Genomic DNA, 25,499 nt, shown 5'->3' with positions numbered 1-25,499 from the left:
TCTCTTAGTTTCCTTAAAGATACAAGTAACTGTTCAAAACAGTATCATTATAAGGTAAGCTTCACCATATACCCACAGACTGAAGCAGGGTTTATTACTACAACATGGTTCTATCTGTATATAAATTGAGAAGAATTCAGATTCTCCTCAAAAAAAATTTTTTTAAATATTAACCTATATATTTAAAATATAAATCTTAAAAAGTTCTCAGGCCCTTGCCCAAGGGTACATTTGCAGCTCCCCAGTTTGAGAAAATGATTTGGAGCAATTTCTTAATCTTTTTACCACCTTCTCCCTGTGGGCCCATGAGGACTTCCAGGGGGTTCAGACAACAGGCTTTCACACGTTTGTCCTCTTCCCTACTTCTCATTGACCTGAATGGGCCATCAGCTCCAGGTTCTCCTCCCCACGTTCCCTTCCACAATCTTCTGGCTCCTGCTTTACAAAATCAAGCACACTTCCCCCCTATCTTTAATACTAAGAGTTTCAAGAGTCTAAAATAAGCCCCTCCAGGTGACACACAAAGGGACAGCTGGCAGTACTGAGCAATTACGCACCAGAAATCCTGGGAGTGCAGAGGCAGGAGACTGTGCATGGGAAACCCTGGAGTTCAAAGTGTCTTATTTTCCCCAAGGTGCCTCCATACTCCAATTTCCCATTGATGTATCAAAATATCCATTTAGAATCAGCATTAGAACTGGCATAGATCTGTTGAGGGAAGTTATTAACAAGTTGTTTGCTCATAAAAGAAAGTCAGTCTCTTGCTGGCAGAAAGTAAATCTGAATCAACTAGCTGCTTTGACAATGAAGACTGGTTTAACAAAGAGAGATTTGGAGTCTCCATCTTCTACCCCAAACTTCTTGAGCCTCAACATTTCAGATATTCAAATTAGGGATGTTAAAGAGGTAAAGTCTAAGCAAATATCAGAAATCTGAAAATCTGCAAAATCTGAAACACTTTTTTTTATAATGAATTTTGTATTGATGCATATTAATTATACAGAATTTGAAACATTTGTGATCCCAAGCATTTCAGGCAAGGAATACTCAACTTGTAATTATATATCATGCAACTAATAAGCTTAGAACAAACATTTTTTATATCAACTTAGAACAGAGTGTACAGATTTTCAAGATGAGTGTGGTCCTATGTGAGTACTAAAGCTTGAAGTTTATCTACCACATAGTTCCAGAGATCACCAAGAGAAATGAGGCTGTTCTCTCATGATTATTCAGATGAGATAAAGCATGTCACAGGCTCTGAGAGAGCTGTGAAGTGCTTTGCAAAGCTGTTATGCCTGATATCCATTCACACACTTTAGCAAATCATGCAGGTTCCCTTTCAGCCTTGAGGAATTCACAAACCACTTTCAACTCAATTCTCACTTTGGGGAATGGGACACAATGAATGGGGATCTGAATTACAAGCTCCTTAGGGGCAGAGACCATATTATCTGTCCCTGTAACCCAACGCCCAGCAACTTTTTGGTACACAGTAGCAGTTAGCATTTAATGCGTGCCATTTGAATCAAACTGACCTGAAAAACAGAAATGAAACAAGCATATAAATTTATGCCAAATTACACCAATCTGTTAAAATAAACCTCTCCTGCTGGTATAGCAAATATAGTGTTGTGCAATATAACAGGTGTAAGAATCAGAGCTCAGCATACTGGGCAGCCCAGAAGGCTCTGGAAGCTGCCACAAAACAGTCTGCATTATATCAGTCCATTTACTCTGAAATAGGAGTGTTCCTACATCAAGGAGTTGATGGTCTTTTTCCTTTCCTATGTTTCTACATATGGCTCCACAGGAGGGAACAAGCAAGGAAGGGTCCTGTGGTTACCCCAAACATCAGTCTTTCTGCAAAGCTTCTGCAGGTGCTTCATACCTGTTAAAAGAGGCAGCTTCCTTAGAGGAATTTATATACAGTGAATATTCAGGAACAGGAGTATCTTACTCTTCTGCTACCTTATTTCATACCCTATTTCCAAGAAATTGTAATTAAGAGCAAATTGCACTAACAGTAAGAGGGTAACTTTAAGAGATATTTTAGTTATTCATATTGAAAAAAAGAACAGATGCATTGCCTTGACTCTGAAGTTCAATACATTATTTGAGATACTTATTTTTCTAACAAAATCATGGCTTTTCCTGTAGATTTTCTATTCTCCACCAGATAGCTATAAGTACAGAGGCACCATAGGTATTCTTAAAACTTTTATTACAATAGCAGGGCGTCGTAGTGCATGCAAGTGTCCCAGCAACTTGGGAGGCTGAGGCAGGAGAATCCCAAATCAGAGGTCAGTCTCAGCAACTTAGCCAGACCCTGTCTAAAAGGAAAAAAGAAATGGAGAAGGAGCTCAGAGTGCCCAGGTCCGATCTCCAGTATCAACAACAATAACCTTTTATCACTGTGTAACATACGTGCAGAGAAGTATACACATCAAAACTGTGCCATTCCATGAATTTTTCAACAAATGGTTACTTCTGTGTAAACATTATTTAAGTCAAAAAACACAACATTGCCAACTTTCCAAATACTCTCATTCAGGACACCTACACCTAAATTAAAGAAGGCAAGTTACCGAAGAGAGGACAACAAATACAGAATGAATAGACTGGTACTTACACACACACACACACACACACACACACACACACACCCCACTTGTGCGCTGAACAGGATATAAACTTTAGTACATGTAAATCAATCCAGAAATGACAAAAAAAATTTGGTTTGTCCAGTTAAACAATCTCCCTCTCTTCATGTTCTCCCTCTTTCCTTCATTCCCTTTCCCTCCTTGTACCGCCACAGCTTCCAATAATTATGGACCAACAATTTCCACTTAACAACTTCCAAGTTCTATTGTGAGAGGCGATGGTTGATTTTTTTTTAATTTTTTTTAGTTGTTGATGGACCTTTATTTAATTCATTTATTTATATGTGGTGCTGAGAATCGAACCCAGTGTCTCACACAAGCTAGGCAAGCACTCTACCACTGAGCCACAACCCCAGCCCCAATACGTTCACATCATTAGATAATTAAAAGTGAGCTTTTGACGTAGGTTAACAATAAAGATGTCAAATTAAATATACAAAACTTCACTATTAAGTTGTTGCCGTTGGTGGGGGTTGGGAAGAGCACACAGAAGCTTCCTATAGATTTTTTGTTTTGCCACTTTGTATGAATCTGTAAATCTTTAAAAGTAAAAAGTCAGCAATCAAAAGTGTTGCTATACCAACAAACCACTATTTATATTTATATAAGGAGGTCTCTTATTTTTACTATGATTTTCTAAGACTTTCAACAATGAAAACTATCTTCTTAAGGTTTCTATGAAGTAAAAACAATTGGTAAAAAAATAAAATCAAAATATTAAGGTCAAAGTGTGGTTTGAAAATGAATGACTTAAAGCTTACAACCCCATCAAATTAATGTAGAATAGTTAACTTCCTTAATCTTTTCTTCCTAATCACACATTCTTCCTCCCTTTCTAACATTTACAAAGAATGCTTACCATGAATTTAATATTAAAAACAAAATGTTTTGCCACCCAAACCTTACCTGTCAGGTTCCATGGTCAATTCCTTTTGCAGCATATAGGTTTTCAAATGGAACAAATTCTATGCTACCAAGCATGTTGTACCCACCCTGACAGCTGTGCTATTATTACTTCAAAAATCTCGGATGGCAAAGACCAGTACAAAGGTTAGACCATCCTTCTGGCCATCTGTAAATCACATATCTAATAAATTCTTTCACTATTTAAAGCAACTATGCCACTAGCAATGTCTATGAGATAAATTATCAGCTTCAAACTGTTAGCTTTTCCATTTGGGGTGTTTCTTGCAGCAAAGCAATTTATTTTTACTCACAGATTTAAAACATTAGAAATAACTTTTAAATGTTTCTGGTAGAAAATAACAAGCTTCGAGCATATATTAATTCACTGCCAGTCTGTCACATTGCAAATTACAAAACAATGATAAATAGATAAAAAGATAGATAACTGGTGCATTTCCAAGGTTCCATATAACATTGTAGGCCTTTCTTTTTATCCTGAACAAGGTGAAGAGATAGGTTTTCTAACCTAAGTAACTTCTAAGGGTATGGACATGGATCTTAAAATCTACTGTAGTTTGGATGTTGGGAGTGCCCCAAAACTCTGTGTGTTAAAGATTTTTGTCAGGCTGGGGAGATAGCTCAGTTGGTAGAGTGCTTGCCTTGTAAGCACAAGGCCCTGGGTTCGATCCCCAGCACCAAAAAAAAAAGATTTTGTCCCCACAGAGGCAATATTTGGAGGTACTTTCTGGCCGTGAAGTGAGTAGTTTTGCTCTGCCACATGCTCCCTGCCATTACACTGCCTCATCACAGACTCAAAGTAACAGGGCCAAATGACCATGAACTAGAACTTTTGAACTAAAATAAACCTTTTCTCTTTATAAACTGATTATCTCAGGTATTTGTTATAGTGATGGAAACCTGACACAAAACCAGTCAGGAGTGAACTGTGCATGACCTGAAGCAGCTCAACTAATTCCAGAACAGATAATAATGGAAAAGATATTATTCTATCTTGAGGAAGCTGAATCATTGCTGAAAGGGCCAAGTGCTCAGGAGGGTGTGTCTGCCTTTCACCTAAATGAGGTGGTTCAGGTATCCAGAGGATCATGAAGACCTAAAGGTTGGACTCTTAGGGCTTGGGCATGGTCATCATTGCCATGACTGCTTTATCAACAATGGGAAGCAAGGGATGAATAAGAGAAAACAAACAATGAATGGAGCTTTACAGTATTCACGATAAAGTCTTCAGAAGAAAATAACACAGGAATAAACTATCAGCATTATACAATGAAAAGTATTTCAAAACCTGCTTCAGCACTATGCAGGAAACCACTTTTCTTCCTTCCTTTTTCTCTATCACACCAGGAAAGAGAATGTGCCCTGAGAGTCTTGCAATGGGGTTAATGGTCACCAAAGAGATAAACTGAGTGGAGTGAGGCTGAGTCTTTGTCCTTCCCAAGTCTTGGTGACATCCTGAGGATGCAGACCATAGGGCCAAAGCATATAGTTGCTAAGAGTACCAGCTCTCTAGTCAGAGTCCAGGATCACTTTTCTTATTTGAATGACCTTGGCTCAGTAAGGAGACTTTGCTTTACCCCAGGTTGCTCATCCACAATAGGAATCACAAAGGCCATCGTGAGGACTGAAGGTCACAGTGCCAGTCCAGCACTAGCATTGCACTTGTGTGGAATGTGCTCCAACCTCTAAACAAAGCATTTCATTCCATCCTCTCAGCAATCCTATGAGGTAAGTACCCTGATTATTCCATTCTATAGATGAGGAAACTGAGACTCACAGGGGTTGCCAAAATTGGTTAACATCACCATGCAACCAAGGTGGAGTCTGCATTCAAACCTAGGCAGTGTGGCCCCAAAATCTGCCCATACCTCTCACATCACAGCACCTTCCTGAGTATTTGAAGGAGGGTAAAGGCAAATAAATAATTTTTACCAAACATATATACATACATGCATACATAAATCACTACATAGCAGGTCTCAAGATTTGGGGGTACAACGATTATTTTATATATTTGCATTTTAATCCCATGTACACATTTTGTTTTTCTTATGTATAAAAATTTTATCATCACCTTGAGGACTCATATAAGAAAGTTACTATATTTTCTAGGGAAAAAAATGTTATCCATCTACTAGTGATGATTTAGTCTTAGAATCACTAAACGACTGCATTCTTCAGATAACAATAGTTTTCAAATTGGGGAATTACTTATAGATAATTTATATTAATTTTGAACAAATTTTGAACAAGTGGAAGTTTTCAAATACCTATCTAGTAGTAGAGATCTTTCTTTTAAGTACAGTGTGATTCTAAGACCTCTGAACACTTTGCACAGGTGGCTTATTTTGACCTCTGGCTGTCAAATCCTCCTTCTCACATAACAAATGTAGTGAATTCCTGGCTAAGGAAGTGTTCCTAGCATTCCCTTTCCTTCTCAAGAGTCAAGAAACCCTGAACATTTTCTCCATTTTTAATAAATGACAAATACATTCTACTTTCTACCCAGAAGAAATGTAAGCAAACATTGATTCTCTAAGAGAATCTGCTTTATACCCACCAGCAGACATCTATAACTCATAAATGACCAGAAGCATCTGCCGTAAATAATAATATCAATAAAGAGTGCAAGATAGCCCAAATCAGGCAAAGATGCAAGTGCCAGCATTAACAGCTGGGAGGTCAAGCAGCCACTTATCTTGGAGCTAGGTGTGCCCAACTGTGAATACATTTGGTTACTTATGTCATGGTTCACATTACCCCAAGAATGTCAGAACCAATCCAGATCATGGTCAGGGCTCTCTGCGTACAACACAGGCAAAGTCTCAGCAGAAGTGTCTGCAGGTGACACCCTTGTCAGAGAATGGGGATAACCCTTTTTGAAAGCAAATTCATCTTCAGACATACTTTTTTCCCCTTATATGCTTATTTCACCTCTACACAGCTAGGCTAAGCTGCTTCCTCAGAGACAGACTTAATGATTTAATTATTCTCTATCTATCTATAAGATGATGCTACCATGTTGGTGTGTTTGATGTCTCATTTCCAAAACACTGGGTATTAATTAACTATTATCTGTTACTTTGATTACTCTTACACTTAGCTGGGGCCTTTTTTTTTGTCTTGGCAGAGCATCCCATGAGCAGGACATGTGACAAACACCAGATCAGCATTCTTGTTATCGTATTACAACGTATGTACAGGTCCTCTTTTAATTAAAAATAAGCCTTGTAAATACTGTTCAGAAGTGACCAAACCTGTAAAACTTCTACTAGGCTTCAAGTGTGCATTCAACACACCTGTGCTCACCACCACTGCATCTCACCCTGTGGCTACTACCTCATTCTACCTCTTATTACCAAGGTAAAATAATGCAAGGCTGGGAGAAGAAAGAAAATGTGCAACCTCTTCTCAAAATGAGGTCCAAGGAACCCTAATCTTTTCCTTTGACCAGAGGGGAAGAAAAAAGAAAAATATACACAAAGTCCCCAAAATCGCCTGAGAGGAATACACTATGGCAATTCCCCCCATCTGTACCCTATTTTCCTTGGCTGCTTTGGCATGGTTAAGGCCTTGAATTCATGACTACTTATTTCCCCAAATATAGTTTGAATGTCTTATTTTTGCAACTGAATGATATTATGAATATTTAGTAGCCATTGCTCAACAAATCTAAAAGCCTTGCTTTTCTAGCCAAGACTTTAAGAACAATACAAGGCCATGGGGAAAGATGGACTCAGATAACCACCCAAGTCTTCCACCTATCTAGGACTTTTCTCATTCAATTGCATCTCCCCGAAACCCAGAGACATCACTAGATTTGCATTTAAACAGGAAGTCATCGCTGAAGGCTGAAAATGAAGGAAAAACTGAATCTCTTTTATTTTTACTGTCCCACTTCACCAAATTCTCAACCTTCTGCTCTGTCTTGGCTGGATAGACTTTTGTTGACTGAAGGTGAAATGGCATAGCGTTTGCCCAAGTAACTTTTGCAAGACATAGAAGCCCAATTACTAAAGTCATCCTGAAATCAATACACTAGCAGCTTGTTTACTGACAGGATTTCTTATTCAGGAGATGCATAGTCTCAAGCTTGCAAAACAATGTGTTCTCCCAGCAATATTGCCTAAACCTACAGTATACAGATAATAATTGAAGCTCAATTACTCAGCTGATGTACGGGACTTTTCATATTTCACTTAATAATCATGAATTGCGAACGTGCTTTGGGAGAATTTCTGCTAGAGTGCTGAAAAGTTTCCATTACGTTAGGAATAATCAACCAAAAAGCTCCTTCCTCCCTAGTGAAGGCAAATAACATGTATTTTGAAATTTCTTTCAGGAAAGGTGCATCGCCATCAATGAAAGATCTACTCACGTCATATTCCACATTCCATTCATTCAACCAACAAAGCTCCTGGGAGTGAATAATCTGACGTTCATAACAATTTCTCCTTAAAAGTCAAGGTTCCCAAGTATCCCTGCAGACAGGACACCTCTGACAAAGGTAGGATGTAGAAAATGAATGATTCTCAGGGCCACGTTATTGGTTAAGTTGGACTCTTTTCATAACAGCAGTCACCTTTTAATGAGTTTAAATGTGTGCTTTCATTTAATCACAGAAAGGACTCCCACAAACCTGTGAAGCTGAATCACCACATTTTGCCACAGGCATTGCTAACTAACCCAACTACTAAATCAAGTTGCTTTCTCTTCTCATTTTTTTTCTGCAAGTATTTTTAGGTCTGGCAAATTTACAGAAGCTTATGACACAACATTAAAAAGTCATACTTTTAATCTCTAAAGTAAATGTTTTCAAGGCTCACAAATGCTCTGCCCTCTATCTTATGAAATGAACAGTTAAAACCCAGAAGAAACTGGATTCTAAACACCACATGCTTCATAACAAGAGGAAAAGTGTGAAAGCAACCAAAACAGCAGAAATAAACAGAAAATGCACAGAAATGTGCAGAAATTGGGACAAGCATGAAGCATAAATAATAGAAATATAAAAGAAATGTGGAGGAATAATTTGTGTTAAAAATACTTTGTGTTCTTATTAACAAATAAGACTAAGTGATAGAAGGCATCAATAGCTTAAAAACCACTGAAGTCTCAATGGAGGTGTGAGAGAATTCTTGGGGAATGTTTGGCAGTGGCAGGAAAAGTACCCAGCAGCTAAATGTTGACTGGCTCAGTAAACATGGGCAAATTACGGAATCAACCTGAGCCCGGGTCTCGCACCTTCAAATGTGGATAATTATCCTGATCCTGTGGGGTTGTTAGGAGGCTCAGAGAGATTGATATTAAGGCATTGTGTAAACTGTAAAGTGCTGTACAAATGCAAGGTGTTATTATTATTATGACATCAATGTTCTAGCATCTAAATTACAGGGACAACATGCTTATTATTGACACGCTTAAATACATATCTTACGTACATTGAGATTTGCTTTTAATTTCACAGATGTTTTCAGCTGCAAGGACTCTTGGAATCATCTTGTTTAGTTATTTTATGGAAACTGAAACTGGGTGGGTAGGTTCTAACCTGTTTTCTCTTCCCATTGTAACAGCAAATAATAGAAAAAAAATACCTCAAGCGATGGACTAAGAAAAGTCCCTTCAGCAACACCACTTTTCCAGGAATGAGATACATGTAAATGCATACTTGTATGAAAAATTATGAACAGTTAATGTCTTTGACACCAACTTTCAAAAATTATGTAGCATATATTTAGAGCCATTTTCAAAATTTGTCCTTTGCATTTATCAATTTTTTTATTTGCAGTCATTTGTTGAAAAAATTCTTTGTAAAAACTAACTCATAATAGCTTGAAAAGATGAAAAAAAAAGAGAAAGAGGGAAAAACAAGGGAGGAAAAGAGGGAGAGAGGTTTAAAAAAGGGGAAAGAAGAAAGAAAAAAACATTAAGGTAGTGCATAATTCTTTTATTATTATTATTTTTATTTAGCTTTTAATTTTTTACAGACTGCATTTTGATTCATTATACACAAATGGGGTACATAATTTCGTTTCTATGGTTGAATACAATGTAGATTCATATCATTCATGTAATCATACATGTACATAGATTAATGATGTCTGTCTCATTCCACCATTTTTCATACCCCCTCCCTCTCATTTTCTTCTACATATTCTAAAGTTTCCCCATTATTCTCTCATTCCCCACCCCCACCCATTATATATCATCCTCCACTTATCAGGGAAAGCATTCGGCCTTTGGTTTTTTGGGATTGGCTTATTTCACTTATTCTCCAATTCCATCCATTTATTTGCAAATGCCATAATATTATTATTCTTTATGGCTGAATAGTATTCCATTGTGTATATATACCAGAGTTTCTTTATCCATTCATCTGTTGAAGGGCATCTAGGTTGGTTCCACAATCTAGCTATTGTGAACTGAGCTGCAACAAACATTGATGTGGCTGTGTTACTGTAGTTTGCTGATTTTAGGTCCTTTGGGTATAAACTCATGAGTGGGATAACTGGGTCAAAAGATGGGTTCATTCCAAGTTTTCTTAGGATTCTCCACACTGCTTTCCAGAGTCGCTGCATAATTCTTATAAATTCATTTCATGCATAATCTATTTAACCAGAATTTCATCAGCAAATTTAAAGAAATCAAAAAGTAACTATATGGATAAGGTTTCTGATTCTCTATTAACTTTACAGCAAATCAAGTCAAGAAAAACATCTGAAATGCATCATAATTAAAAACCCTGTAAGATCAATAGTCACATTTAAAACCAAAAGGTGATACAATTATTAACCAATGACACCTTCAGTTTTTCTGTTATTCATTTGAACTTAATCAAAAGTAAATAAAATTATCAAGTCCAGGGGTTTTGTTTCCTATGAAAAAGATCATTGTTTAGCTTTCTAATACTATATTAAAATATACTTAAAGAAATCTGGTTGGACTAATTAGATCTTGAAAATTACTACTAGAACAAACTTAAAATAGTTCATCTATCCCGGTCACTCTGGAGGCTGAGGCAGGAGTATTGAGAGTTCAAAGCCAGCCTCAGCCAAAGAGAACTAAGTAACTCAGTGAGACCCTGTCTCTAAATAAAAAACAAAATAGGGGATGTGGCTCAGTGGTCAAGTGCCCCTGAGTTCAATCCCCAGAAAAAAAAAAAAATAGTTCATCTAATTTATCTTGTTCAACACAATTCTAATTATCTACACTGGCCAATAATCTATGAGAAAGAATTAGGAGATGATTATGGAAATTAAGAAAAATCATTATAATTAAACTTTCCTAGAGCTTTTAAGTATTCAATGCTAAAAAAAAAAGTATTCAATGCTTGCTGGTAAGTGAATAAAACCAGTTTTTGACATTTTAAAAATTACTTTTGAAAAACTTTCTGAAATCTTAATATAAAGATCAGAAATTCTCAGGACATACTCATCTGTCCTTAAGGTTTTATATAAATTCAAGGAATGACTTGGTTTTACTCAAGTCACTAAAATGGTAAAAAATTTATGAGTATAGTCAAAGAAACCAAAACATGCAGCTTTTCACATATAAATGCCATTTTCTTATATCAGAGAGACCATATGCAATGCATCAATTTTATCCCATATTTGGAGTAAATGAAAGGAACTACAGTGAATGGTCATAATAATGTCAATTGTAAGGCAATACAACTGCTAAAGCAATCATGACGTCACCCACTGTGCACAGGCTGCACGGTCATAGCAGTAAAACGTCAGTATTACATTTCTGTTTTTAAAATAAAACAGAAATGATTTCATGAATGATCTTAAAATGCCTGCAAAGTAAACTGTTATATTTCCTCTTACACACAGGTCTAAGTACAAGGTAATACCAGCAGCCATACCTTATCCTTTCTTGGTGTCAAATCTACCTATTTATTTCTAAGTGATCTCCCCAAATAAACAGGTAAATCTGTAGTTTTCTAAAATGAATCAGGAAACTGATGTATCCTCTCATTCACAACTAGCAGTAGCTCAATTAATTTGAGAGACATTGTCTGAGCCCAGTGTGATTCAACCCAGATTTATTGTGTCTGGAATTAGGCAGACTTCTATTTCTTTTCTTTCTTTGCTTTCTGCAGCAGGAGTTATATAAAGAATGTAAAGTAGTCATTTTGCTCATTCATAACAAGTTTTAGGGAAAAATCATGCAGTTGGGAAGAAATTTAAAAAGCTATCAATTATAATCCAGACTTCAGTTCATTTCTTCAATTGGGTTATTACTTAAAAAAAAAAAAAAGACCATTTTAATTTGTAAATGTAAATTGTATTATTTCTTGGGCACTTTACCTTTTACATTGTAAGTTTTCTTACCGTCATTTAGAAAATTCTAAAACCTTAACATCTGCTATAATAAGGCATTAACAGTTATAAAAAATGACAAGAAACAGAGAACTCGATGAAGAAGCTTGGGCCTACAAGTATTTCCACATTCTTTTTCCTCTGCCTGGAGGCCAGGTAATAGTCTCTTCCTCTGAGACTGAGCTAAATATTCTCTTTTTGAGCAACTGTCGCAATCTCAGAGGTAGAATTTATCTCTGTGAGCAGTCATTGAATCTCAAATCACATCTGTTAGGAAACACTGCATTACAGGGGATTATTCTCATGTCTCTCGCCCAGCTCAGCCACTCCAAACTGTAAGTCCTTTGAGGACAAGTACAGTTCTCTTATTTCTCTTGTGTATCCAAAACTTGGCATGAAATGTGCATCTAGTTTATCAGTGGTTCTCAAACTCGCATGGATGGGAATCTCCAGGAATAATTATATTCACAGGCCATGGGCCCCCTCCCCACAGGCTCTTATTCAGGGTGGGGTCCGATATTGTTGTGCATTTTCAGTAGGTTCCCAGGGGCTGCTACTGCTGTCGTGGGTCCACACTGAAGTTGATCTTTAATGGGCTAATTCATGAAATAAAATGTAACCCTGAAACTTATTTACTAATGAAATAAGAACCTGCTCCTGGATCTTGAAGATGCTCATGAGATAAATATGAAATAGGAGTATGAGAACAAAGACAAAATTTCTTGTTACAAGCTACATAAAACACTTCATCAGAATTTTCCCAGAGAGCTTTAAGAAATGTGTGTGCTGGACTCTATCCTCTGGAAATTCTGATTCAATGGTTCTGAGGTACAATAAGTCATTTTCTTTTTCAAAAGTTCCTCAGATGATTATGAGGAACAGTTAAGGTTCAAAAGCTATTGCTTAAAAATAAAAAGAAAGCTGTATACGTTTGCGCCTGCCTGTAATCCCAGCGGCCCTGAAGGCTGAGACAGGAGGATCATGAGTTCAAAGCTAGATTCAGCAATTTAGTGAATCCCTAAGTAATTTAGTGAGACCCTGCTTCAAAATAAAATATAATGAAAGAGGGAGCTGAAATTGTTTCTCAGTGGTTAAGCACCCCGGGTTTAATTCCTGGAGCCAGCCCCCCCAAAAAAAAGAAAAAGAAAAAAGTCATTTTCTACTCTTTTTTGTTCAGTCACTGATTTACAAAACCAAGTAATCTGATGTTAACTTATTATTATTATTATTTTACTCAGAACTGAACCCAGAAGAGCTAGCTAAATCCCAAGCATTTTTTATTTTGAGACAGGATCTCACTAAGTTGCAGAGGCTGGTCTCAACCTTGCACTCCTCCTGCCTTAGTTTCCCAAGTTGCTAGGATTACAGAGGCATGTGCCACAGCACCTGGATGATACTGACTGAAATAGGAAGAGGAGAGCCTCCTCTGAGATTTACAAATAGGATGATTTCCAATATGCTTAACTGTGTGCTATACTATTTATCAGTTACAGATAACTGCAACTAATCAGCAGCCTAGTCTAGAAAGAAGTTAGTAATCCAGAATCCCAGTGTGGCTCAATGTTGATGCTGATAGCGAATATCTGACAGGTGGAAACAGGAGGCTGTCATGGATCAGATCTTTCCATGATCAAAGACAACAACTGCAGTAGAAGTAGAAGTACCTGATACAAGGACATTCAAGGATATACTGCTCTCTTGGGCTCCAGACTTTTATATTCTACTGCCTCATGCTGTTTCTAGTTCAGCATTTCAAATATGACATACATAAAAGCTGAATTCACACCCCTTTACTTTAGTCTCCCCAACTTCTCAGCCTCTGAGAATGGATTCATTATCTACCCAGGCTCCCGAGTGAAAAGTCTGTGTCGTCCTGGGATTCTCTTTTTCTTACACTTCCCACCTATCGATACCAATCAGTTCTGCCTTCTGATTAGCCCCCAATCACTTGTTCTGCATCCTCCCTGCTCTTGCTTCATCTCCTGACTGCAAAAGTCCCTGATCTCCCTCTTTCCACTATCTCCCCTACAAACCATTCCCCATCTTTCTAAAACATTATCTTCTTCATGTGAGTTCCTAGCTTAAAATTCCCCAGTGACTTCTCTTTCATACAGGCCGAGATTCAAAGCCACTGTGAGGTTAACAGAGTTCTCTCTGGATGATATGTAAGCTCACCCTTCATTTCTTCTCTTCCTGTCATATTTAATTATCAGTGCTCTCAAGAACTTCGCTCCAACAAGCACTTCTCTTATATCCTACTCTCCAAGGAAATAACCATATAACCAAATGGTTCTTTGAAGGCTCAGATGTGTAATTCCTTCCACTGGGGATATTCCTGGTCTCCTTTTCAGGTAGAATTACAAGCAATAAATCTTAAAAGACATCTTTTATCCTGTGTAGAACTCTACCATTGCTCTTGGGATGTTGCATACTCATGCTCTCTAACTCTTTTGCTAACTGACTTCCAAATACTTACAGGCAAGTATCAACTGTGATTCATTCCTACATCCCAAAATACGGATGGAACAGTGTGAATTGCTCACAACAGCTCAAACATAAAGAAAAAAATGCAAACAAAAGCCTAAGTAGTAGTAATAACCAATATTTGTCTTTATAATCAATGGACAAACAATGGTGGTTAACTTACATAATTATTTGTGCTAAATCAGGCCATATATGCTGGTTCACTAGCAAGAGTGTAATTGTGGTTATATTTAGGGTGATGTACTATTAATTCCCTAAGCTGCAATTCCAGTGTCTAGTTAATGTGAAGTTGCAGATATCATGAGAAAGGACACTTGGACTGATTCTGTCTCTGAGAACCCACCAGAATGGGATATTACTTGGAGGAAAGAGGGACATTCTATCCTCTGTGAGAGCTTTCACATACTACATTCTAAAGCAAGCTGAAATTGCTAGGAGTAAAATTCATTCTAAGTGTATGCAATTCACAGAAGGTCAGTCAACAGGGCCAGACATCTGATACCTTCTATGCCTTCCAAGATTAAAATGGTAAATCCAGCACTTGGTTTCTAACGGGGCTTAGTAAACACACCCCCACTACTGGCTGAACTCAATTAGCCTCCCAGTTGGCTTTGCGAACTTTCTAGATGACCAGACGAAGAAAGAGAGAAAGAAAGAGAGAGAGAATATAAAGGAAGGTTTACCATATGTCCATAAAGAGTGAAAATTTCAGTCAAACCAATTATTTAAATAATTCTCAAGCTCCATCTAACTGACTGTGCCCATGGACACGATAGTGGAAAATCTTGAGACATTGTCCAAGGTGTCAAGTGTGGAATTTTCTTAAAAAGACAACCTTTTCAAAAGAAAATGAAAAGAAGTTTTGAGAAAACACTGTGATGTCAAATGGGGGTGGCCTAGAAGAACAGTCAAGTTACACTCTATTCTGTATGTGCTGATGGCTGAAGAATAAACCAGTAATAATTAACTCAGAATTAAAATGTTTCTAACCATAATCTCCAATGTTCACTAATGACAGAAGGAAGTAAAACAAAATGAACTTACTATGAACTTGAGGACAGAATCTAGTTTTTAAAATTGTGTTTACAGGGGAAAATGTGTAGACAGGGAAATATGTATGGGTGGCCTATACTCTAAAACCTTGAACTTTTCTTATTAGTAAAGTCTAACTATAAATAAGGCCATTTCTATAGTACTTACTAAGTCAACATTAAATGCACACACATGATAGTCACAGCAGGTAATGTGTCAAGAGTCAAATGATTTGGTAGGTGGGTCCTTCCTTGGACAGGCTGAATGTTCTCAACATTCTGATCCCATTATCATTTCAGGACGAGGGGCACAAGCATGGGGCTACCTTCCCTTAATTCCTCATAATCATTAATTGCTTTTAACATTAGAGTTAGTCACTATTGTCAAAAAAGTTTCAGATACTAACTGCTAGTCCTGGAGCTTAACTCAGAGAAAAAACAGAGTATTTTCTTTTTAAACAGCATCCTTCATTTTTATTGAAACTACCTCTAAAAACAATTCAAAAATTGTTAGTGCTGTCATGTGAACTGAGTGTACTTATGCAGTACAACAGATTTTGAAAAATTATGGATTATGAAATTAAATATGTGAAGCCAGAAGTGACTGTTCAAAGTCCACTGAAGCAATATTACCCAATTGGATCAATATCTGCTAGTCTGTGCTACATCAGTGGCTACAGACACTCAGACTGCTGGTCTCCTTTTTGGATTTGAGAAGCAAGTTACTAATATTTTTTAGTGGCTTAAAGAATCACATTTCTCTGAACAATAGTAAAAACCATTAAAACTACCCCCCTTTTAATTGGCATACTCTGCACTCAGAAAATATTCACTCAGTTCAGAAATTAGAACACAGAATCTTGGAGTTTCAAAGTGACATATCCACCTTCATGCAGAGCTGGAATAAGAAAATAGGCCTCTTGGACTTCCCAAGGTTTGATTCCCTTATAGAAAAGAGGGGTAGTGGTTCTTCACTTCAGATACCATCAAAATTCCTTCATTTGTTTCTCTGTAATAAAGTCCAGACCTTCTGAATCAGAGTGTTCTCCAAGGTAGAGCTGGGGCAGGCTCATTTCTACAAAGCTCATTGAGAATACCTGCTCTCCTTGGAATGCACCAAGGATCTCTTCCAGAGCAGCACCTTTACCTCCCCATTTTGCAAGAGTGTCTTGCTCAATATCCCTGAAGCAATCTCCATGTTGGTTCACTCTTTGATTTGGTCACTAAGCTGCCCCCATAAAAGGCAGCAAGAACAACAACTGAGAAGCCCTGGGCAGCAGTATAGACACTGAATAAGCAGGCATCTGTTGAAAACTTCAGACAAGGGGCCCATCTTAATGAGCCTGCTCCCTGGTCCCTTTCCTCTTCATCATCTGGCATTAGTCATTCACACACACACACCTGACCTGGCTCTCCTGAAACCAGGCAGTTTGGAGTTGTGGGAATCTGAATCTTGATTCTGCCTCTTACTAGCTGTAGAAAAATCATTTTAACACTTTACTTCTCTGTACCTTGGTTTCCCCATAAATAGAGCATTCACCTCACTTGAAGTGAGGATTAATAAGACACTTAAGAACCGTGTCCGGTCTTAAGTCTGAAAGCAATTGGTACAGATGACACCCTATCTTAGAAGAACAATAACAATAACAACAACAACAAATTCACTAAAACCAGTAGTTCTTCTTGAACAAAACTGAATTAATAGATCCTTAAGTAACTGTTTGTAGAAAAATTTCACTTCATATTTTTAATAATTTGTCCCTCAAAAATGTGGCCTTTCAAATATTGCTTTAGTGGAATGGCATTTTTTACTACTCTCCCATTGTATTCAGGAGCATTCTGTTTTAAGTGAGTACAGGACAAACAGGAAAATTCAGTGATATTTCTATTTTTCCCAGACACAAATTTCCAACCACCAATCCTAGTGTTCCAAGAGTGACATCAAATGGCTGGGCACACTTCTGGAGCAAGAAGTGATGCTCTGCAGGGGCTCTAAGAGCTTAATTTAAAATAAAGAGGGTCCCTTTGGCAGAGATAGGGAGATGCTACTTTATTAAGAGAACCCTAGCATCTCAGGAGCACACCAGACTTCTCTCCCTGTCATCTAAAGCATTGAGGAGGGGAGCCCTCCAGGTTAACGTAAGGGGGGAAAACCATCCACTGGCTCCTTTACCTGTAGTGAAGAGACTAATCCTTTATTATTGAAACCACACCCTCTCTTTTCCCTTTTGCCTGTATTTTGCAAGATTGTTAAAACTCCAGATGTTCCAAAGGAACTCTTTACTTTGGCAGGTAAATCTTCCTGGAGACTACCAATCCTTCTCCCCAACTGAAGGGCTTTGAAAAATCCTATAGCCTCCTCTGACCCTCAGCCAATGAAATCAGAATGTCCAGGGTGGGAAGTAGATCCCCCACCCCCAATCTCAGGTGAGTGCACTGCGTACCAAAGTTAGAAACCACTCTTCTATGCCTTACTCCTCCTCCAACAAACCCGCTCAGCACCAAAACCCCAACTCCCCATGCCAATGACATCAACAGCAAGCAAGGACCTGACTCTTGGAACCTGATCTGATTTTGAAATTGTGCAATTAAACCTTCTGAGGCATGTTTCTCGTGTCAAGTGGGTTTATGGTCGGCAGTCACGAAGCCAGACTTGCTCATGTTCCGTCTGGACATTTGGCATACACGTGAACCATGGACATCAGTTCTTTATTTTTTTTTCCAATTAAGTTTAATATTTTAGTTGGCTTAATGTCAAACTCTCAAAAAAAAAAAAAAAAAAGGAAACATCCGAAAAATCAGATCTCGGGATAATGAGAAGAAAAGTTTGCTGAAGGCCCCATTTTTAAATACCGCGGGGATGGCCAGCCGGGCTAAGTTCCGCACCTAGGGAGTTTGTCATAAGGGCTCAGGTGTTCACCGTGGCCAGGCATACATCTTGGTCCATGTCCATTGCAAAACTAAGAGATGCAGTCGAAGCATTACAAGTCGTGGACAAACCTCGGGAGTACCGGGAAGCAGCCACCTTAAAAAGACCCCAGGAGTCTTAGGCGCAGCCAACAGGAAAGGGGCTTCAGTCTGGCAGCGAGCCCTCATCTCCCCAGCCGGGTGCACCTGGCACATCAGGACAATCGCAAGCACCCTACTTGTGGCTGGGGTCTGCTCCGGAGGGGCGGATCGGATCCTCCTCACTGATCTTTCCAATAAGGAAACTATCCAGCACCACGCCTTCCCCAGTGCTCGCCGTGGCGAAAAAACTCCTAGCCTCCCAGGTCACTGCTGCAGCTCCGCACCCGGGAAATTGGTTTGCAGAAATCAGAGAGAAGGGCCGCTGGTAGGGCTGGGATAGCGTGCTGCTTAACCGTAAGAGTGGGGTGGAGGAAGGAGGTGCAGAGGGTACGCTCGGGAAATCTCCCACCCCAGAAGGTTCGAGGGTGGACAGATTCTCGCAGTTCTTTCTCAGCTCCCTAAGCCCCTAGGACTTGGCTGAAGCGACCCGCCCTCCTGGGCCGCCTCGCCTCTCTGGTTGACAGTGCAGCTCACACGTGCTGCAACGCCAGGCGCCTACCCTGTACCAAGTTTTCACCCACAGACGCCGACCCAGCGCAGGAGGGCTTGAAAGTGAGAAAAGTAAGTTGGGAGCGGTCGGGTACGTCGGCGCTCCCAGCGGCGGTTCCCACACCCCGCTCGCAGCCCCGCTGCCCTGAGCCCTGCGTCTCCCTTCCTCAGGTCATAGCAGACTCGCCCAGCCCAGAAAAGAAACGTCCAGTTCCTCCCACGGTCCCAGCCAGAAGCGCAGCTGATCCTCAAGGAAACAGGAAAGGAGGGGCTGGCGGCGCGGGACGCGGAGCCGGTGCGCCGGTGCGCGGGCGGGGCGGGCTGCGGGGTCGGAAAGCCAGCTCCGGAGTGTGGCGCGGGGGGTTTCGGGGCACGCCCTTACCTTTCTTTTCCTCCAATGCACAACTCGCCCAGACTAGCGCAGCCAGCAGCACCAGCAGCGAGGCTCCGGCCGTCCTGGAGGGTCGCATTGCTGCCCCCGAGGAGCTGGCTCCGGCTCACCACAATTAATCCCGGACTGAGTCAGGCGACCGTGTGCGGTGTCGGCGGCGATGAGGCGGAGACTCGGGCAGACGCCTAGGTGGCTTGTCGTCCGGTCTGGGCGGCGGCAGCAGCCGGGACTTGTTCGGGCCGCCCTGGCCGCGGGCGCGCACACCGTGCAGGAGGCGGAGGCTGCAGCGCTGCGCCGGGGGCTGCCCAGACGTCTAGCTTGCGCGGGCCGGGGCGTGGGGAGGCTGGGCGAGAGGAGGAGGGACCAGGCAAAGGAGGAGGGATCGGGAGGAGCGGAGGAGGAGGAGAATGCCGAGAGGGAGGAAGAACTCGCCTCAAGGATCGAAAGCAGGCTGCGAACAGAAGGTGGTAGTGGATGGCTGCAATGGAACCGAGCACTCCGGCGGGAGGCGGGCGACGTCCAGGAGGGAAGTGTGTGTTCTTGGGAGTTAATTTCTGAATGGAGTGTCCCCTGCGCTTCTCCTCAGTACGTGGTCCACTCGGACTTACATGGCTAACTCGATGGGTCAGCCTACATCGAGCCATCCAAATCTATTAAGACCCCCTCCCCCGTCTTCCCCCGTCTTCCTTTTCCTTCTTTCAATTTACTAAGAAACTTGTACCAGCTTGGGACGAACTGGCTGAGCCCTGGAGCCAAATTTGGATAATGGCACCATGGAGAATCTGCCCTTTATTCTGGTCTCCAACTCCCCCTCCGCACCCCGGAATCTTAGCAGAGACTGGCCTAGCAGCGTAGGTGTTCTCACCCTCGACTGGCAGGAGTACCAGACATCTGAAGTGGCGCTCTGAAGTCCGAGGGTCCTTCAGATCTCATCAAGCACCCTCGAAATCGTCTGAAACAAAGGCAACCAATTCCTGGGACAGAGAAAGACCTCAATAAATGTTTGTTGAGTGAATGCATGAGTACGGAGGGAAGGAGCACAGCAGCAGAATTTCGTATATACACCAGTAACTAGCCAGGGATACATATGTGTAAAGCAAATGTGTGAGGAAGATTACTTCGCAAAAGTAAAGAGCTTGGAATAAACGTTTGACACAAACAACAATTTAAATACTTTTATACAGAGGCTAGGTGGCCCACTGAATCGGCCAAAAGAAATTAAGCTTCCTCTAACTGAAAGAACTTGGGCTAAAATCCTTCAGCAAAGTACAACCTACTTCCATTGTTCTACCTTCCTTTATAGGAGAAATGCCCTTGCCTGGCCAGTTCTGCATTTAGATCTTTTCATTTTTTACAGAATTCTTTGCTAACCCTTAGACCTGGTTGGACTCTGATGCTCTGGCTTAGCAGGAATCACAAGCCTAAAGTATGTTGCACTAAGGCCTTTCCTGTTGCTAGAGCAGAGGAACTTTGCATCTTTCCTTATTTTTCAGGAAAATGTTACCCAGCTTTATACCTGGCACCCTGAATGGTAGATATTTTCTCAGGGCACAGGGCTCCCCACTATCCATGGAACCTGTAGTTTTTACTGCAAATTAGAGTAATACGCTCCTTTGTTTTAACAAATGGGATAACCACTGACACTTCGAACTCAAGTGTTTGATTCCCTCTTGCAAAGGAACACAGAGATAAGGGGAAAATTATAGAAAGGCAAATGGGAATCACAATAGGGAATACAAATAAAAATCTTATAAAATAGAAATGAGTAAAATGCATACAGTGAATTCCTTTGTGTTTACAAAATGAGGACCACATTTGGCTCTAAATCACATTTTCTGTTAAGGAAATATAATCAGTTGTACAAGCCACAGTGTCCATATATTAAAACATAAATTGATGTAAACTACAGCAGATTTGAAGACTGCATAGGAATTTCTTCTCTTGAGTTCCCAAAGAGAACATAATGTGTAAGGACTTCAGAGTTCTCACTACACTAGCTCTATAAAGCAATAATCTTCATAGTTATTTGTCTTAATGTCCTTTAATATGATTTGATTGCCATCAGATCTCAAGAAATGGAACTTCAGATTGGGAGGCTGAGGCAGGAGGATCATGAGTTCAAAGCCAGCCTCGGGCAACTTAGTGAAGCCCTAAGCAACTTAGTGAGAACTTGTCTCAAAATAAAAAAATAAAGCAGGCTGGGAATGTGGTTCAGTAGGTTCATTGAACCCAGTGAGCCCCTGAGTTCAATCCCCTGGAAAAAAGAAAAAAAAAAAAAAAAAAAAAAAAAACCAGAACTTTGTGAAGATAAACAATTACTGGAGGAGGTAATGGACACTTTTCAGGCCCACAGTGTAATACTGAGATGAATTCCACCTAATGGAGAAGAATGAATTTTGCTGAACATCCTACTGTGGACACCTACATAAAATTTGAGTTTCTCCTCTGAGTTTTTAACATAAACAGTGACATTCAGGTTGATTTTGTACTACTTGCCAGGTATCTGGGGTATATAGGTAACTAATTTACTCATTAAATTAAAAAAAAACTATCTTGAAGAGAGGAACCTTGCACAGATTGGGTCCTACAGAAAGGATGCTCAATATAGAGTCTCTGAGGAGAGTGATCCCAGGATAGCCCAGGCAGAGTTTGGGTGCTCTGTACTGCCACCAGCGCTACTGGGAATGAGAACAGCAGCCTTTTATTATAGCATGGTGACACTATGGCTTGGAGAGGTTAAACAACATTCTAAAGCCCCAGAGTATATTTACTATCAAGAAAGGTCAGCTTTGAGCTCACCATAACTCAACCCTCTCTGCCTGAACTTCTTCTAAACCTGAGTCAAATGGTGATTTTTATGACCCCATATTCTATTTCATCATATCTTAGAAATGTATTGGGTCAAGTAAAACCAAAATTTCTGCTTGGCCAAAAAATTTTGGATAAAGCTTCCATGCATGCCATACTAGTAACCATATACTAGACTTTAGTATTTCCCAAAGCAAATCTCATGTCATCGATTTTTATAATAGAAACTGTTCATTTTTTTTACTTGCTACACATGAGAAACAATTTTTCTCTGGTGAGTGTTTATCTTCTTAGAAGTTTTTGAGCATGCTGAATAAGGTTTAGTCTTTTGAAGAAGCATGGCACTGAATTCCCTAAAACCACATACTTGTGAAAGGGAAGGAGAAATAGTTTATTTGGTCAGGTCAAGATACCAGGGCTTCAAATATTTTAGGTTTTATCTGATACAAAAGGCATTTGACCACCTGTTTTCTTTTTTTTTTTTTTTTTTTTTTTTTTTTTTTTTTTTTTTTTTTTTTTCTGGCCTTAGAAGTCAAAGCAAAGATTGATGAGGAAAAAGTCAGAGTGGCAGATTTTAGAATTTAAGTGTGTGTGTGTGTGTGTGTGTGTGTGTGTGTCTTATAAACTACCAAAGTTATATAAAAGTGGAATGAGCTTACCTTAGAGTATAAAGTATTTCTTCATCTTCAGAAATATTTTTACACAGGAGTGATAAGTACCTAGGGAGACTGAGAATGAATGACTGAAATAGGTCCCTTCCAACCCTAAAATTCCAGGAGAGCATGTGCTTCTAAAATGGGTTCCATTTAAAGGTACTTGCACTTAACTGCTCTTCTACAGATGTATTTTAAGAAGACCCAAGAATGTGGTAACAATGTTGCCTCAAGAAAGAACTAGTATGGTAGAGGTCAAGGGTTGGAAAGAGACTTATTTTTCAATGTTTTGTCCTTTTATATGCTTGGAATTTTGTCCTGTGTGTATGTATCGCCTGTTTCAGTAAGTTTGGGTTCACTGCCCTTATGTGGTCCCCTGCTGAGGTTCAGGGAAATCCTGGAAGCTGGCTCTTATGGTTTTCTAGGCCATTTATTCCTTCCTTCCTTGGCATTTATTGATTATGCATTGAGAACCATCTTTTTCAAAGTGTAGAAGAAACAGATTCTTTTTTAGGGACGATATGCTGACACAAAATTGCGGATGCATTTTCCCTGTTATCATTAAGACCTTCAGTTATCTCTAGTGTTGAGGGCTGCATGATGCTTTAAAGAAGCAGGGTTGGCACTCTATTCTAACAAGCAAAATGCCGAACAAACTTAAAAGTCAACAGTAATCCTTAGCTCTGTCACAGAAGGGAGGTCACAGGACAACTCTTGGCTCTCAAAACCAGAGATATTAACAGGTAGATGCAGGGAAACACAGCTCACAGCAACAGAAACTTGTGGGCAGAAGCTCCAGAGGGATCTGGTGCATGAGTAGGAAAACCTGATCTGTAATGATCTGCAATTGACACATTGCTGGAGGCTCAGAGTGGACAAGTCCAAGAGTTAAAATCTCTAGTCATGGGAGGTTGGCAGAGACACACTTGTGAGTTGCATCTACAGAAGTCATCCCAATCCTCACAGGGAATATTGAAATAATATATTAATAAAATATAGCATGCAAGATTAGTTGGGCAATATGAGTAAAGAGGTGGAAAATCTAAGAAATATTCAAGAAGAAATGCTGGAGATTAAAAAAAAATAACTGAAACAGAAATGAAAAATGCCTCTGATGGACTCTTTAAGGGCCTGGACTTAGCTGAAGAAGGAATCTATGAATTTGAGGTTATCTTTAACATAAACTACTGAAATTCAAAAGCAAAGAGAAAAAGGACTGGAGAAAAACAAAGCAGAATATTCAAGAACTGTGGTGTAATTACAAAAGATGCAACATATGTGTAATGGAATATAAGGAGAAGAAAGAAAAAAGTAGAAGCAATACAACCGAGAATATCCCTAAATTTATATGAGACACCAAACCACAAATTCAAGAAGGTCAGGGGCTACAAGATAGGTTAAAGACCCAAAACTCTGTACCTAGGCATAGCGTAGTCAATTCAAAGGAAATCAAAGGTAGAAAAGTCTTGAATGAAGCTACAAGATGGGATAGGGAGGAAGTTTCTCTGAAGAGGTGCTAGAGAGAAGATACCTATAGAAAAAATAGGAATTGTATTCAGTTTATTCCTCAGAAACCACACAAGTAAAATAGAATGGAACAAAATATTTAAAGTGTTGAGGAAAAAAAAACCCTACAAACCTATAATTCCTGTACCCTGCAAAATTATCCTTCAAAAGTGAAAAGAAATAATTTCTCAAACAAAAATTGAGTTTGTTAATAATGGAACTGATCAGCAAAGAACGTTAAGAAGTTGTTCAGAGAGAAAATAATGGGTCAGAAACTAGAATTTAAATTAAGAAGGGAATGGGCTGGGGTTGTGGCTCAGTGGTAGCATGTGTGAGGCACTGGATTCAATCCTCAGCACCACATAAAAATAAATAAAATAAAGGCATTGTGCCCATCTACAACTAAAAAAATTTTTAAAAAGTAAAGAAAGCAAGAAGAGAAGAATAGCAGAGGATGAAAGTAAAATAAAAACTTATTTTTCTGACAATTAATTGACCCAATATGTTTTTTCAAAATAATAGCAAGTGTATTCAAACAAATACATATATATGAATGTACACACGCTTATATGTAAGTGAAATGAATAACAGCAATGATACAAGGGACAGAGTGAAGAATTGGGAATATTTTGTTATTATAAGGTACAAGTGCTTCTTATGAGGCCATATGGTGGATATTTGAAAGTGGATATGGATTTATTGTAAATATATATGTCAGCCTCTAGGGAAATTGATTTTAAAAAGCAAAGAAGTATAATTGATATGCTAAGAAAAGAGAGAAAATAAAAGTGCTCAATTAAACCATAAAAGGCACAAAAGTGTGGAAGAAAAGTAGGGACAGGACAAATGTGGTGGCATACACTTGTAATCCCAGTGACTCAGGAAGCGGAGACAGGAGGATCCCAAGTATGACCCCTCCTTCAGTAACCTATGGAGGCTCTAAGCAACTTAGTGAGACTATAGGAATGTGGCTGCCTGGGTTCAATCTCTGGTATCAAAAAGAAAAGAAAAGAAAAATAGGAACAAAATACAAGATCTACAGATAATGAACAGTAACAAATCTGGTAGATATTAATTCAATTATATGGATAATTTCCTTAAACATCAATGGTCTAAATACAGTGAAGTGTGCTGAATGTTTATGCCCACCCCCCAGA

At 39.4% G+C, this 25,499-nt stretch overlaps 1 protein-coding gene and 1 long non-coding RNA gene across 4 annotated transcripts in view; one reads left to right on the top strand and one right to left on the bottom strand.

Moving 5' to 3' along the window:
• The window catches only part of Egfr (epidermal growth factor receptor), a 192,827-nt gene extending 173,123 nt beyond the window's left edge, over positions 1–19,704 (bottom strand). For 2 of the 3 annotated variants that reach the window (XM_047560761.1, XM_047560762.1), the window contains exon 1: positions 19,367–19,700. In XM_047560761.1, coding sequence (XP_047416717.1) covers positions 19,367–19,454 — 88 coding nt within the window. In that variant the 5' untranslated portion in view covers positions 19,455–19,700. Of the gene's footprint in view, positions 1–19,366 lie in introns of all 3 variants that reach the window. The other variant, XM_047560764.1, reaches the window with a different exon arrangement.
• On the top strand, positions 18,320–19,704 carry LOC124990602 (uncharacterized). The gene is made up of 3 exons (XR_007109783.1): positions 18,320–19,056; positions 19,156–19,287; positions 19,399–19,704. It is a non-coding gene; the product is annotated as an uncharacterized LOC124990602 (long non-coding RNA).
• Positions 19,705–25,499: the final 5,795 nt, after the last annotated feature.

The sequence above is a fragment of the Sciurus carolinensis genome, chromosome 8 (genome assembly GCF_902686445.1).
Source record: "Sciurus carolinensis chromosome 8, mSciCar1.2, whole genome shotgun sequence".
Lineage (NCBI taxonomy): Eukaryota > Metazoa > Chordata > Mammalia > Rodentia > Sciuridae > Sciurus > Sciurus carolinensis.
Note: the sequence above shows the minus strand (reverse complement) of the source record. Positions and strands in the feature narration are given on the sequence as shown.